The sequence below is a fragment of the Sardina pilchardus genome, chromosome 7, assembly GCF_963854185.1.
Source record: "Sardina pilchardus chromosome 7, fSarPil1.1, whole genome shotgun sequence".
Lineage (NCBI taxonomy): Eukaryota > Metazoa > Chordata > Actinopteri > Clupeiformes > Clupeidae > Sardina > Sardina pilchardus.
In genome coordinates, this window is record NC_085000.1 from 23,497,989 (window position 1) to 23,512,762 (window position 14,774).

Below are 14,774 nucleotides of genomic sequence, written 5' to 3' on the forward strand. Positions count from 1 at the left end.
GACGACATTTAGTTAAGCAGGGGAGAGTGTAGTGTACACCCCCATGATATGTTTATTTTGCTTTGTTGTGTTCTTTATAACCTTTTATATTTGTGAGATAATCACGACATTATCATTTTTGTCCACTAGGTGGCAATGTGGGATTGTTCAGGGAGTAGTTCAGGGCATTGAATACAGACAGGAAATCGAAACTTAAGTAGAGAACGAAACCTAGAGAGAAAACGAGACAGAGAACAACGTGTTACTGAATGTATTTCATGGAAAAGTGGAAATAAACGAAGAACTTTCGACACACTTGTTGTCAAAACATTATTTCTTCAAGTGTGCAACACCAGCCTTTAGTTGAATATCTAGACTGGACTCTACCATCTAGGCTATGAGATGCTGCTGTGCCGTCCTTTCTGATCTACGAACACCGTGTCCTAGTCCTGGAATGTCCTGACTGAATGCGATGCGACCGAACGCGACAAGTTGCTTTGCTACGCAACTCCTTCAACCCTGTTTTGTCGCTCTGTCCGTTTCTATTTTAGTTGCGTCGCCTTGACATTAACTTCTTCACGACGTAACAAAGGTTTATTAAGTAAGGGATAACGGCCGACGAGGTGACGGAAATAATGGCTAAGTGGAGGCAGAGCCATATAAAGAGAGAGTTGCGACAACTCCATTGACGCTAATGTTCCATATTTTCTCAACAATAGTTCCCGGAAGTTAGGATCGAACACTCGTTAACAGACAGTAAAAGACGGTTATTTTATGATTCTAACGAACAGTCAAAATCGCTTCCGGGAACTATTTGAACTACTTAAAGTTACAGTACACGAACCACGTCACAAACCGAATTTTCTGTACCCGGGTTGTCGCAACTCTCTCTTTATATGGCTCTGGGTGGAGGTCTAGAACTCCGGCGACGTGCCATTATTTCCATCGAACCGGTCGACCTCGAAGGCCGTTATCCCGCTTATCTCCCGTTTGTATTCATAACCTGTATATTTAGAACATAGTTTTATTCCACCGTTGCGTCCGTTAACATCGCTAAAACTGTCTTGACTGTGGGACTACTTTCCGCCACATATCAACTTTCTCCTTGCAGGACAAAACTGACGTTACTAGTTCTAAAATGGATGGTTGCTAAAGGCCAGTCGTTAGTTCTAAATGGCTGGTTGCTACGGCCAAAAGCCAGTCGTTAGTTCTATCTCTCCCGTTGTCAAGCAGGCATATCCCAGGATTCTGATTAACTTTAACTTTGAAAGATCGCTACTTTTATAGCCTACATGGCATCCAACTAGCTACAATCCACCTCCGTCATATGCTACAATGTTACTATGGTTCTGCACGTCTGTATTTCAGCTTGGATGCAACGTGACGGTTCATTTTAACTTCGCAACAAGTTTGGCAAATTAATATTCAAGTGTCACACGGGAACTACTTTGAAGGTAGTAGTAGGGGAGATTATGTGAAAAATCGTTACGCGGCGGATAGAAGCATGAAATTTGGTAGATATGTTCCTTGGGTGATCCTAAGACATCCTAGAAGGGGTGCCCAAAAATATCTCAAACAGGAAGTGAGATTTTGGAGAAATTCAAAATGGCCGCCAATACAATTGATAGCTGATTCAAAAACTACCTACAGATGGTACGGGTTGAGAATGCTCCTTTCTTTCCCGCACATCGGGACTCCCGAAGCATCGGGACTTTAATTAAAACTGCAACCGCAAGGGGGCAACATAAGACCGCCTTAATAAAAGGAAGGTTCGGCTCATACCGGAAAACACGGAAAAACCCGAAGACACCGCGCTGGTGACAAGCGGAGAACAGAGACATCACGCTCGGCATGTCAGATTGCAGTTTCAGAGTTTTCGAATGTTTTACAGCGTACCTCACAGCTGGCTCTCTCACTCGACGTAGCCTATAACTCAGTCAGTCCAGCAGAGATGCCAGAGCAACGTTTTGGTCAATGGAGAGGGAGAGAAATGCTCCGCATATCAGTCTCATTTAATCCGTCTCATTTAATCATTAAAATGAAGGTGATGACTGGCGAAATTATAATCAAACGACGTTTCAATAAACCATTGTTGAAATTAATGAAAATGGTTTTAGAAGCCTTCAATTCAACCTGAAAGACTCGATATAGGCAACCTTAGATTAATTCATTAATTCATTACGGTTACAAGACCGCATTTCCGTGAATAGGCTATTATTGTCAAGGCGAAGACGAAAGAGATGGACAAGATGGACATTTAGGCTACATTTATGTTAGGAATACTTAGAAATGTGTAGGCCTATAGGCTATTTTAAAACGGAGGCATGTTCATTTTAACCGGCGACGCTGGGTAGCTTACCCAGCACTTTATCACAGATTTTGTCCCCACCACTTTTGACAACTGAAAATAAAACGTATTTAACAGAAATATCTTTAATATGCCTACATGCCTATCATGTCACTGTACTTATAACCGTATGCTACATGATTGGAGAAGATCGCGCATTTTGTAACATTATAACAATGGATGGTCAGATATGCGATAGGGCAGTGAGGGTGATTCATTGTAACCATCGACTAGTAGGCCTAGCTCCGCAAAAGAAGTTTCTAGCAACTTAGAATATATGGATCTCGTTATGCATGTTCATGTTGATTCAGAGATAGACATAGACTACCGTGGGCTACTGTGCGTCAATATAACAGCATTTTATCATGTGGTGAATTAATGACTAACGTCAGTTTAACATGTCAGAACTTTTGATCGGCGTTTCAAGTGCATGCCGCGAATAGGCTAAATGAACTCGACTGACTGAATCCTTTATATTTGGCTATATATGGCTAAGTGCGAAGAAATTGACACTCGAACTGTGGCGTAAATGGTTGAGGCATCTTAATCATACGTCAGCGACCGGGGTTCAAAACTTACTCTACGAACCTCCGGAACCCATTAAGACAAGAGGCATTATTTTATTAAAAAGTTTTGCGATTTTTTTATGATTGCGATGTCTGCTGAAAAGAAAAGTTAATATGTGAATTCGTGGTTCAGCGCACACACACACACACACACACACACACACACACACACACACACACACACACATTTTTACATTTACATAATAGGGTTCGGGCACACGCCTTGCATTCTATGAATATCGCCGCCATTTGGTAGCGCACTGAACGTAATATCCATTCATTCAGATGCACAAGACAAGAAGCAGAAATAGTAGCGATTTATTCTTTTCCTCTTGCGATCGTGGGTTGCACTGTTACACCCCACTACACAGCAACATACTACCAAGAAGGCAAAAACTAAGTAACAGGAACACACTAAAAGGCGGGAGTAAATCCATAGTAATCCATAGTAAACTAAGGAGTGAAGCTGCCAATGTGGCTGTGCCCGCGAAGTTTTGATGTCATGATCCCGAGCCCTAGTGTCAGGAAGTGTCTGTCGAGAGAGAGGGGGGAGGGAGGCAATCGTCCAATGCCGCATACAGGTAGGCTATAATGTCTAGTGAACTGGTTAGACAAGTGTGGGGGAGGGGGAATGATCGCACAAGACAATTGCTCTTCATGAAATGGGTAGTCTCACAGACGTTTGTCGATGTTTAAACGTAGCCTACTACATCACTTGCGAAATCGGACGTGGCACATAGAATTATTAGGCTACTGGATTTAATATAGCTAGACTTTGTTCATCCTATATTAGCCTATATTAAAATGTAATGTGCTGCGGGGAAGCATTGGGGAAGTCAGTTTAAGTTGTCCTGTAACAATTTGCCTCTTATTATAAGAGTATGCAGCCACTACGCACATAATAGTCTAGGTTACGGGCGGATGCGAGCAACCCCATGCAAAAGAAGGCCTTAAGTTAACGGACTGAAGGCCTGTTTACATGTCAAACATGCATTAAATCTAAGAAACGAAAAACACAAATATCATGTATTGTGTCGTAAACAGTTAATGACTTCGTGGCCACTATGCGCAACTGCATCGCGCAGTGAGCTGAAGGATAGGAGGACCGACACTTATTAACACAAAGCTTTGTAAAGCACTAACAACCACCCCTCAAAGTTCATTGTCCATAAGTCCAAACAATAAGTATAAAAATCCGACAATCCAAAACGATAACGAGATCTCCCAGAAACGAAAAACAAGTTTGTTGAGTAGCCTAGTCCTTCCAACAATCTCAGCTTTTGCGTTTGTTAGATAAAAGGCATTCTGTCCTGCTGTATTCCAATGAGAAAAAATCATCCACAAGGTAGGCTAAGGGTCACGGTAATGCAGCATGCAGGAATCTATATAGGCCTACGCACAAAACGAATGAATGGATTATATCGGCCAAAACGAATGAATGGGTTGGGAGAGTCGTCTGGCTGTGTCAGCAGACTGCAGTCGGTCTCGAGGGGTTAAATAGCGCACGTACTTGAATTTTAATCTGAAGAAGACCAAATCAAATCAAAAAAGAAGGATTTCAAGTGTGCGAACCTTTTTCCATTTTTTTTATGATTTAGCCTACTCTTGTTCTGCACCTTGACCGGGGATGTGCACAAACTTTTTTACTACACTTGAATTTTAAACCAACTCTTCTCTAGCCTATATCCTATAAAAGAAGGATTTCAAGTGTGCGAACCTTTTTCCATTTTTTTATGATTTAGCCTACTCTTGTTCTGCACCTTGACCGGGGATGTGCACAAACTTTTTTACTACACTTGACTTTTAAACCAACTCTTCTCTAGCCTATATCCTATAGCCATACTTTAATAATCAGATGTTATGCTCATTTTTGTAGGCTACACCTCACCGGCAAGCACGCACGCAAATGCTGCTTTTGCACATCTACAATATTGGCCAGGCTATATAGAATAGGCTTTTAGGACTGTATTTTGCCTTCGTGCAACTTTAGTTGTGCTCAATCTAAATTATTGTCAGTAAGGATAGGTCATATTACCAAATGGCGAACCTCGAAAATTATTTAGGATATAGAGCCGTGTCCATTACGCATGCAGTTATTTTTTAGGCTATTGTTTTATTTGAGTGTTTTTGTCTACCATGGCAAACATAGTTGAAACGTTCGCTCTAAACTTAAGTATTTCCAATCGGCTTTCACAAAACCGATGAGGTCCAGATCTCAGTGGCCTCATAGCTGCCTACAGCCATGCATAGTAAGCCTAATGATAGCCTAATAGTTATGACATTAATAGCCTATTAATGACCTCATGTCGGAATGGCACGTTGTTTGAAAAAAAAAAGTTAAATAGGCCTAGACCTACCGCCGAGTGGGGATATGTCGGAATGAACAGCGGATACCAGCTGGGTTGTAAAACATTACTGTATTCGTTGATCTTATCGATGCAGTCCTTGCGGCCACTTCTCCCCATCGTAGGAAACTTTAGTGTTGACAACACAAAGGCCTTCACGTTGTGTGGCAGTGCTTGCTTGCCCTTCGATCCATCCCAGTTGGTGGTTTTGCACCTGTCCCTGAGTTATAGTCTATATGAGTAAGCGCTTATATGCTCTAACCGCATAATAAAAGAAGCACCTGCAGCAGTGCTTATGGCAAGGCTATTAACACCTGTCACTGAGCTATGGACAAGCAGTTATGCTCGAAAATTATCATAATAACAGACACACCTAATTGTATGTCTCTATGTTTAAACACATAAAATTAGGAAGCATTTCCGCCGCAACGTTTGCTTTCTTTTTCTGTCGGTCCGCGGTTGCTTGGTCAATTGCGCAGCAAATTATCAGATCACCGGACCTAATTTCACCCCATGTCTCGCGGACCAGCAGCAGTCTCCACGTTTCGCGGCCCATAGTTTGAGAAACGCTGCATTAAAGTGTCATTAGGTTGTAGGCTATATGTTTAGTGATTTCTTTGTGTGTTTTTCATTGTAGTGTGTGTGCATTGAGTAGTAAAATACGGAACAAAGAGCGTCCCGTAGCCTATCTGTTCAATACGGAAGAAGACTAACTATTACTTATATATTTCTTATAACGAAACGCGAAGAAAAAATACGAGGACTGACCATCTCGTTTCTCCGCGTTTCCCCCAATACCATGGCGACAAAGAGAAATAAATATGATTTGACATTTAAGCTGATTGCTGACAAATTTGCCACACAATTCGGGAGAAGCAGCGGACAGGAGCGCCACCACAAGCAAGCACTTCTAGCCCAAATTAACATGGCAACGTTGCCTATGACTAAAGTGTCTAAGTAGGCTAGTCCTACTAATATTACATTTGATTGGTAGCATGTTTGTAGCGCGCCAGTTTACCTATCCCCTACATCAAAACAGCTTAGAATCAATCAAAGAATCAGCTGTGTCGGCGTTAGGCTGTAGGCGATTTTCTATAACCATTTTCATTCATTTCAACAATGGTTCATTGAAACGTTGTTTGAATAATTTCGCCAGTCATCACCTTCATTGTAATGATTAAATGAGATTAAGGAGTCGACTATTGACGGATATGCGGTCTTCATCATTTTGAAATGCGGGATGAAACTTTCTGCCACCTGGTGGTTGTTTGGGTACATTGCCTTAGGCTCGAAAAAAATCGGCTTGACGGCCTGCGGGATCTCTTCGGGAGTCCCGCGGGAGAAGGTGCATTCTCAACCCGTACCCACTTACAACCTCCTAAAAGCTTGAAATTTGGTGTGTACGTTCATTGGGTGATCCTAAGTCATCCTGGAAGATTTCACCAAAATTCTCAAACAGGAAGTGAGGTTTTTGAAAAAAACTAAAAAATACTGCGCTTCCTGCCACAAAATTGGCAGCTACTTCAAAGACTGCCTAAACAACCTCTAAAAAGCTTGAAATTTGGTATACATGTTCCTTGGGTGATCCTAAGACATTCCAGAAGGGGTGCCCAAAAATATCTCAAACAGGAAGTGAGATTTTGGAGAAATTCAAAATGGCCGCCAATACAATTGAAAGCTGATTCAAAAACTACCTATACAACCCCCTTAAAGCTTGAAATTTGGTGTATATGTTCATTGGGTGATCCTACGTCATCCTGGAAGATTACACCAAAATTCTCAAACAGGAAGTGAGGTTTTTGAAAAAAACTAAAACATACTGCGCTTCCTAAATTGGCAGCTAATTCAAAGACTGCCTAAACAACCTCTAAAAAGCTTGAAATTTGGTATACATGTCCCTTGGGTGATCCTAAAACATCCCAGAAGGGGTGCCCAAAAATATCTCAAACAGGAAGTGAGATTTTGAAGAAATTCAAAATGGCCGCCAATACAATTGATAGCTGATTCAAAAACTATTGGAGGTTATACAAAATTAATGGCCACCCCATCAGCCAATCAGAGAAGAGAATTCCATTGTTGAGGGAGATAAAGAATGTTACCGGATACAATGTAGACACAAACTATCCGGCGCAACGCGACAGTTTGGCAGTCGCTTACAAGCACGGTGTAAGTGCATTACACATGACATGTAAAGACCATTCTACTAAGGCAAGAAACAACACTTTCTTTATTTGCCCAATGTGGTTATGATTATTTTCTGAACCTTCAAAATGAACACACATATTTCCAAAGCATAGATAACCGCATCTAAAGTTGGCATGGTTCTCCCGTCACGATATGCCAAAAGAGGAGAAAATCACCTATTTAAGTAACGTGGACAACGGGCATGACTGTAAAGTGTTGAATCTTCACCGGGTCTAGGAAACAAAACGTATGTTTTTCCGTGAAATTTGTTCACGATATGAAAGTGTAGACTGTATTCAGTCACAAATATCTTCTAAATATTCGCTGTGTAATCTTAGAAATAACAAATTAAAGTTTGACTAGATAGTAATGCATTACAATGCATGTTCAGGGCTTGTTAAAGCTTCTTTTGTGAAGGACAAGTAAGTGAAAACATTTTTTTTCGGGAACTTCAAAATTAACACACATATTCCCAAAGCAGAACTAGGCTACTGAATCTGATCTTGATTCAGTTTGAGGAAAGCGCTTCTGTCTATGACTCTTGCTCTATTTCGACGACCATGGCTGAGGTCACCTGTAATGTTACACTGCAAAAAATGGCTTGTCTAATAAAATCTAACTAAGTGTTTTAATCTTATATCAAGACAAAAAAACTAGTTTGTATTGTTTGTACACTAGTGCTGTCTTCTGATATAATTTCACTTAATTTAAGAAAAGTTTGTCTTATTAAATCAATAAATCCTGAAAATAAGCAAAATTATCTGCCAGTGCAGTAAGTAAATTTGCCGTAAAACAAGCTCATTTATCTGCCAGTGCAGTAAGTCAATTTATCTTGATAAGACTCCTTAAAGGGACACTTCACCGATTAGCATTAAGCTTTGTATCTTTAGAAAACCAGTCATGTTTTTGAATGGCCGTGCAACATTCCCTCAGTTTGCCTTGAGACAGGAGAAATACGGTTTTCAATGTTGGACTTCCTTCTTTCAGTGATGTAAAAATCGTCATTTTACATCATTGAAAGCAGGAAGTCCTATATCTTTGTCGAGTAGATGAAACTACAAACACTTTCCTAATTTTTCCAAGAGGGGGCGCTAGCGGTGGGACTTCACTTGCAGAAACTAAAATATATAGCCGCCATCTTTTTTGGAAGCGGTCTGTGGAGAAAGCTGATAAGTAACTACGATTTAATATTAAATACTAATTCATTGAATGCTGATATTGAAACTGATATGGCAAATGGGAATTCTGAAGATCTGGTATGTGAATTTGCAACAAGAAAACAAACCTCAAAGGACAATGACAAATATGGAGAACAGGAGTAACACCAGAAAGCTCAGATGACACGAGATGACCTTTATAGGGCCGACTGAATTTCCTGTACCACAATGAAATACGAATACATAATAAATCAAATCAAAAACACCCGAGACATTCACACCATAAGGGAGTGGATGGCCATCCAAACGACAGATTCAAATAGACAAACACAACCTCTTTGAGAGGCCCAAAAGCTAGACTAGGCTGTAGAAGAACACAGCGGGCAGGCCCAACTATGCCTGCATGGGTACTACATCAAGCTTCCCAAAAGTACAAAAAGAAAGACACGAAAAAGGACAAAAGCACATGCAAACAAAAAGACTACACTCTTACACCAAGACACAATGACAACACACGCCAATCAATAAGGAGGACCAAACAGACGCAAAACAGCAGCAAGCAAAGGATGACCCCTGGCGATCAGCACCCTACAACCTGCTGGTGCATATGTAAACTAGAAAAGCACTCAGAGAGCGCAGACCTCCGCCTGTATTGTTCCTCCTAGGTTGTCCTGTCATACATTTGAACCTAAACTATTCAGATCACCACCATGTGGCCATACCATGCCACTACACGACTAACCGAAAAACATAAACGGCTCCGGAATCCCGACGGTGTTACAAATCACTCCCAAAATCGAATCGTTTCTTCCTTGGGTCATTTCTGACATTCCCTGTTTCCCAATTTCATCGTAATCTATCCATTACTTTTTGAGTTATCTTGCTAACAAACAGACAGACAGACAAACAAACAGACAGACAAACATACGCCGGTCCCCGATGAAATCATAACCTCCTTGGCGGAGGTAACAAAGCATTACTCACCATATCAATAGTAGGAAGGAATAGCGGAGACTAGATGGCTGCACACCACAGCAAAAGGGTTTAAGGCACAGATGCGCTATTCCACACCGCTACACAAGCAAGCATCATTCCTGAAAAATACTAATAGAATTCCATTATGCACATTTCCATTCCACATTTCAATACTGGTCTGACATTCAACCTCTTTTACCTTTTTTAGCCCAAACTGCCTGCTATTATGACCAGTATCGTTGTGGGGACGGAAGGTGCATTTCCCGAAGATACATCTGTGATGGAGGTTATGACTGCAGAGACGGGAGCGACGAGAGGAACTGCTGTGTGTTTTAACTTTTACCTTTAACATGATTTCTTATGTTTCTCTCGCTGGCTCTTGTATTATTTTCATGACAAAAAGGCCCTTGCACTGCTAAATCAGTCGTTACATTACAGTTTTTTTCAATCGCTAACAAGTGTTTGTCCATTCAGTTGACACATTTTCAAAACTCTAAACACAGTTAGCACAGCATCGGTCTTTCGTGGCCATACCATTCACACATTTCATGTTGTTTTCACACAGTATGCAGTCAGTGAATACATTTTCACAATGCTTACATTTTCTTAACAGACAAACTATACCTCCCAACAAAACTAGATGTACCGCAAAGCGATACACAATATGACCGCCGCTCAGTCCTGCACATTCTCTCCGCAAATATCAATCACGCTTGTGTTTCCATCGCCTACTCCATCCCTACTGCAACTTTTATGTATGTAAATGAGTGTGTGCATGTGTGCGCTTGCTTTTGTGTATGAGTGCTTCTCTGTCTAGTGTGAGTGTGTGTCTGCTTGTGTGTGTGTTTAATGTGTCTCTGAGTATATGTTCACTGTGTTCTCTGCCGTCACTGTCACTCCAATATCAGATAACACACACACACACACACACACACTCACATGCGCGCGTGTGCTCACACACACACAAACACACATACACAGGCACACACTCACACACACACACTCGCGCACACACACACACACACTCACACACACACACACACACACACACACACACACACACACACACAAACACACACACACAGGCACACCCAGAGAGAGAGAGAGAGAAAGAGAGAACACACACAGAATACACACAGATAACACAGACACAGAGAGAGAGAGAGAGAGAGAGAGAGAGAGAGAGAGAGAGAGAGAAAGAAAGAGAACACACACAGAACACACAGATGGGCACACAGAAACGCACCCACACACTATAGTACATCACACACACACTCACTTCTCAGCTCCGGTGGTCTCACAAAATGTACTCAAAGATGTGTGTGTGCATGTGTGTGTGTGTGTGTATGTAGGTGTGTGTGTGTGTGTGTGTGTGTAAGGGTGTATGTGTGCATGCGTGTGGGCGTGTTTGTGCATGTGTTTGTATAATGTTTTATGTACATGTGTGTATGTAGTGGTGCGTGTGTGTGTAGGTATGCGTGTGTGTGTGTGTGTGTGTGTGTGTGTGTGTGTGTGTGTGTGTGTGTGTGTGTGTTCCTGCATGTTTGTTGCACCCAGAGCAACCATTCTCTTTTAAAACATATTTGGAAACTAGTTGATTAAAGGTTTCTAATGGTGTCACTTATATGTTTCTAGGACAAAAACTAGCAGAGATTGAGATGTTTGGAACAGTTTTTGAAATCCCCAGGGGGGGATTTAGACTCCAGATAATACCACCATCTACTGGCCGATGGGTATACAGTCCTGAATGTACACATAAATCCATTTATTTTATAGCCCCCCATGGATGAAATTCCACAAAACTTGGCATACTCCCAGAGGGTGTCAGGTTAATCATACACATGAAATTTGGTGCAGTTCATAACATCTCATCTGAAGATAGGGGCAATTAAAGCAATATTACATTGCATTTTAATTTTTTACGATGGGGGGGCAAATCACAAATGACTGGTTATAAGCTAAGTTGATGCAAGCTCTAGAGAACAACATACAATAAACATTTTGTCATCCTCGGTGCCACGGTTCAGGTAGTTATGTAGGAAAAACTGTCATTTTTGGGCTTCGGGCGGGGGCAGCGCGGGGGTGGAGTGACCCCCGGGGACGAAACGAAAATTTTCCATAGAACTCTACTGGGGCTACATGCCCACCAAGTTTCATGCGCTCCGGTGTTACGGTGTCCCGGGAATCGTTGACGAAAAATGACGGGAAAAAAGAATAAAAAAAAAAAAAAAACTTTGACAACAACTATATGACCGCTTCGCTAGCTACGCTAGCGGCGGTCATAATAATGGATCGTTTTTGTATTATTTTCGAATGCTAACACACAACATCCCACAATAGTTAAAACAATATTCCAAACCTTAGATACAGTATAAAAACCTCTGCTTCTGCAATGTTATCAATTCAAAAGCAATAAATCTCAGCTGATAATAAACAAACAATCGAATAATTGACACACAGATGATTTATGTTGGGTAAATTGGGCCAACCACAGCTGATTTCAGTCTGTCTTAGACTCAGTGGCAGGGGTCTCTATTACATTGACACTTACACAGTAAAAAGAGGAGGTGATGTTTTTGGAAGTAGAAACAGAAAAAGACAAATACTGTAATGTCTGGATGAGGAAGAGTAAGAGTAAGGGGCCCAGGGAGAAGAGCAGGCCCAGTGAGAGATGCAGTGAGAGGTGCAGGAGCACTGAGAGGAGCAGGTGCAGAGATTAGACACAGTAATATTGTGGGGTTTTTTTTCCACCCCCTTTTTATCTGGGCTTTTTGCTGTTGTTTTTTGTTCAGAATGCTCTTGTGTATCATGGATATTTTGTTCACTGCAATGCTGTAAAACTTTTTTCTGTTCTATCATAGTCTACTGTAAACGGTATTTATACTGCAACTCCTGTAGGCCTAGTGAACAGTAAAAAAAATAAAAAGATTTGCTTTTTACTGGAATGCATTTGAATGTGAACATTACATCTGGAAATACAGTTCCCAACCAAGAAATGTAGTGTAAAAATGCTGGATTGCATGTTTTGCATGCAAATACCTGTAAAACTGAAACATAAAAGTCTATGCAGTTTTTGTAATGTGAACAGTAGCCAGTATTTTGAAACCTAGTGTACTCTGATTGACTGCATGTATCTTGTGAAGTGAAAACAAGTTTCAGTCTTTGACAAAATAACTTCATTTTGAGTCAGGTTTCCAGTGTTTTGGTAAAGTTAGTGTGTGCAGAGAAATGACGAGTTAGTGTATATGTAACAAAATGTGGTGTAAGAACATGGGATGTGCTTTTGTGAGGAAAATGATCCATTTCGCCAATTGTGTTTTGTAGGTGTGAGTCTGTGTTTAGAGTTTTGAAAATGTGTTAAATGAATGGACAAACGCTTGTTAGCGATTGAAAACAACTGTAAAGACAAAAGACATAACACATACAGTATAGATACAGAGCACATTAATTGCATTTCCTATTTCACACTTTGATAACACACATCTTTCATCCAAAATATTTAGTGCAGAACTGAAATGATTCCTCTCTGTTTCAGATGGGTCATGGGGCACAACGACTACAAGTAGGTTGATAGTTTGACTTCAGTCTTCTTGTCGCCAACGGAAACTTTTCCTCTCTGGCCTGCATCTCACATTTGTACATCATTAATACTTATAAACTTATACTTAGAACTACTTTAAAACATTACATGCAGGACAGTTCCATAACAACTAAACTATATTTATATTTCAGATCCTCAATGGCACTGGATGACTTACAGTAGGTTGATTTTGTGTTCTTGAGACATCATTTGTGCACTTGTTAGTACCTACGGCATTTACCACCATCAAGGTCGCATGAAGTTGAAAGTTCTATACCCAGAATGCATTCGCCTTTGAAGCTGTTAAGACTTAAGCTACCATGCAAGCAAGCATCATTCCTGAAAACTATTTATAGAATTCCATTATCCACATTTCCATTTTGTGAATCATATACTGTAACTCTGATCGGACATTCAATCTCTTTTACCTTTTTAGCCCAAACTGCCTGCAATTATGACCAGTATCGTTGTGGGGACGGAAGGTGCATTCCCCGAAGATACGTCTGTGATGGAGGCCATGACTGCAGAGACAGGAGCGACGAGAGGAACTGCTGTGTGTTTTAACTTTTACCTTTAACATGATTTCTTATGTTTCTCTTGCTAGCTCTTGTATTACTTTCATGACGAAAAGGCCCTTGCACTGCCAAATCAGTCGTTACATTAAAGACAAAAGACATAACACATACAGTATAGATACAGAGCACATTAATTGCATTTCCTATTTCACACTTTGATAACACACATCTTTCATTCAAAATATTTAGTGCAGAACTGAAATGATTTCTCTCTGTTTCAGATGGGTCATGGGGCACAACGACTACAAGTAGGTTGATAGTTTGACTTTAGTCTTCTTGTCGCCAACGGAAACTTTTTCTCTCTGGCCTGCATCTCACATTTGTACATCATTAATACTTATAAACGTATACTTAGAACTACTTTAAAACATTACATGCAGGACAGTTCCATAACAACTAAACTATATTTATATTTCAGATCCTCAATGGCTCTGGATGACTTACAGTAGGTTGATTTTGTGTTCTTGAGACATCATTTGTGCACTTGTTAGTACCTACGGCATTTACCACCATCAAGGTCGCATGAAGTTGAAAGTTCTATACCCAGAATGCATGCGCCTTTGAAGCTGTTAAGACTTAAGCTACGGCCCCATCCGTGGCGCGGCTGGCTGGGGCACCTGCACCGCACGCCGGCGACCCGGGTTCGATTCCCGCCCCGTGGTCCTGTCCGGGTCCCACCCCAGCTCTCTCTCCCACTCGCTTCCTGTCATTCTCTCTACTGTCCTGTCCAATTAAAGGCCCAAAAAAGCCCAAAAAATAACCTTAAAAAAAAAAAAAAAAAAGACTTAAGCTACCATGCAAGCAAGCATCATTCCTGAAAACTATTTATAGAATTCCGTTATCCACATTTCCATTTTGTGAATCACATACTGTAACTCTGATCTGACATTCAATCTCTTTTACCTTTTTAGCCCAAACTGCCTGCAATTATGACCAGTATCGTTGTGGGGACGGAAGGTGCATTCCCCGAAGATACGTCTGTGATGGAGGCCATGACTGCAGAGACAGGAGCGACGAGAGGAACTGCTGTGTGTTTTAACTTTTACCTTTAACATGATTTCTTATG

General features: G+C 41.0%; 1 protein-coding gene across 1 annotated transcript in view; it reads left to right on the top strand.

Moving 5' to 3' along the window:
* LOC134087695 (sortilin-related receptor-like) overlaps positions 1–14,774 on the top strand; it is a 43,271-nt gene that overhangs the window by 13,671 nt on the left and 14,826 nt on the right. Inside the window, exons 2-8 of the mRNA XM_062541358.1 lie at positions 9,762–9,878; positions 13,089–13,115; positions 13,286–13,312; positions 13,570–13,686; positions 13,930–13,956; positions 14,127–14,153; positions 14,620–14,736. Of these exons, the coding sequence (XP_062397342.1) occupies positions 9,762–9,878; positions 13,089–13,115; positions 13,286–13,312; positions 13,570–13,686; positions 13,930–13,956; positions 14,127–14,153; positions 14,620–14,736 (459 nt within the window). The remainder of the gene's footprint in view (positions 1–9,761; positions 9,879–13,088; positions 13,116–13,285; positions 13,313–13,569; positions 13,687–13,929; positions 13,957–14,126; positions 14,154–14,619; positions 14,737–14,774) is intronic.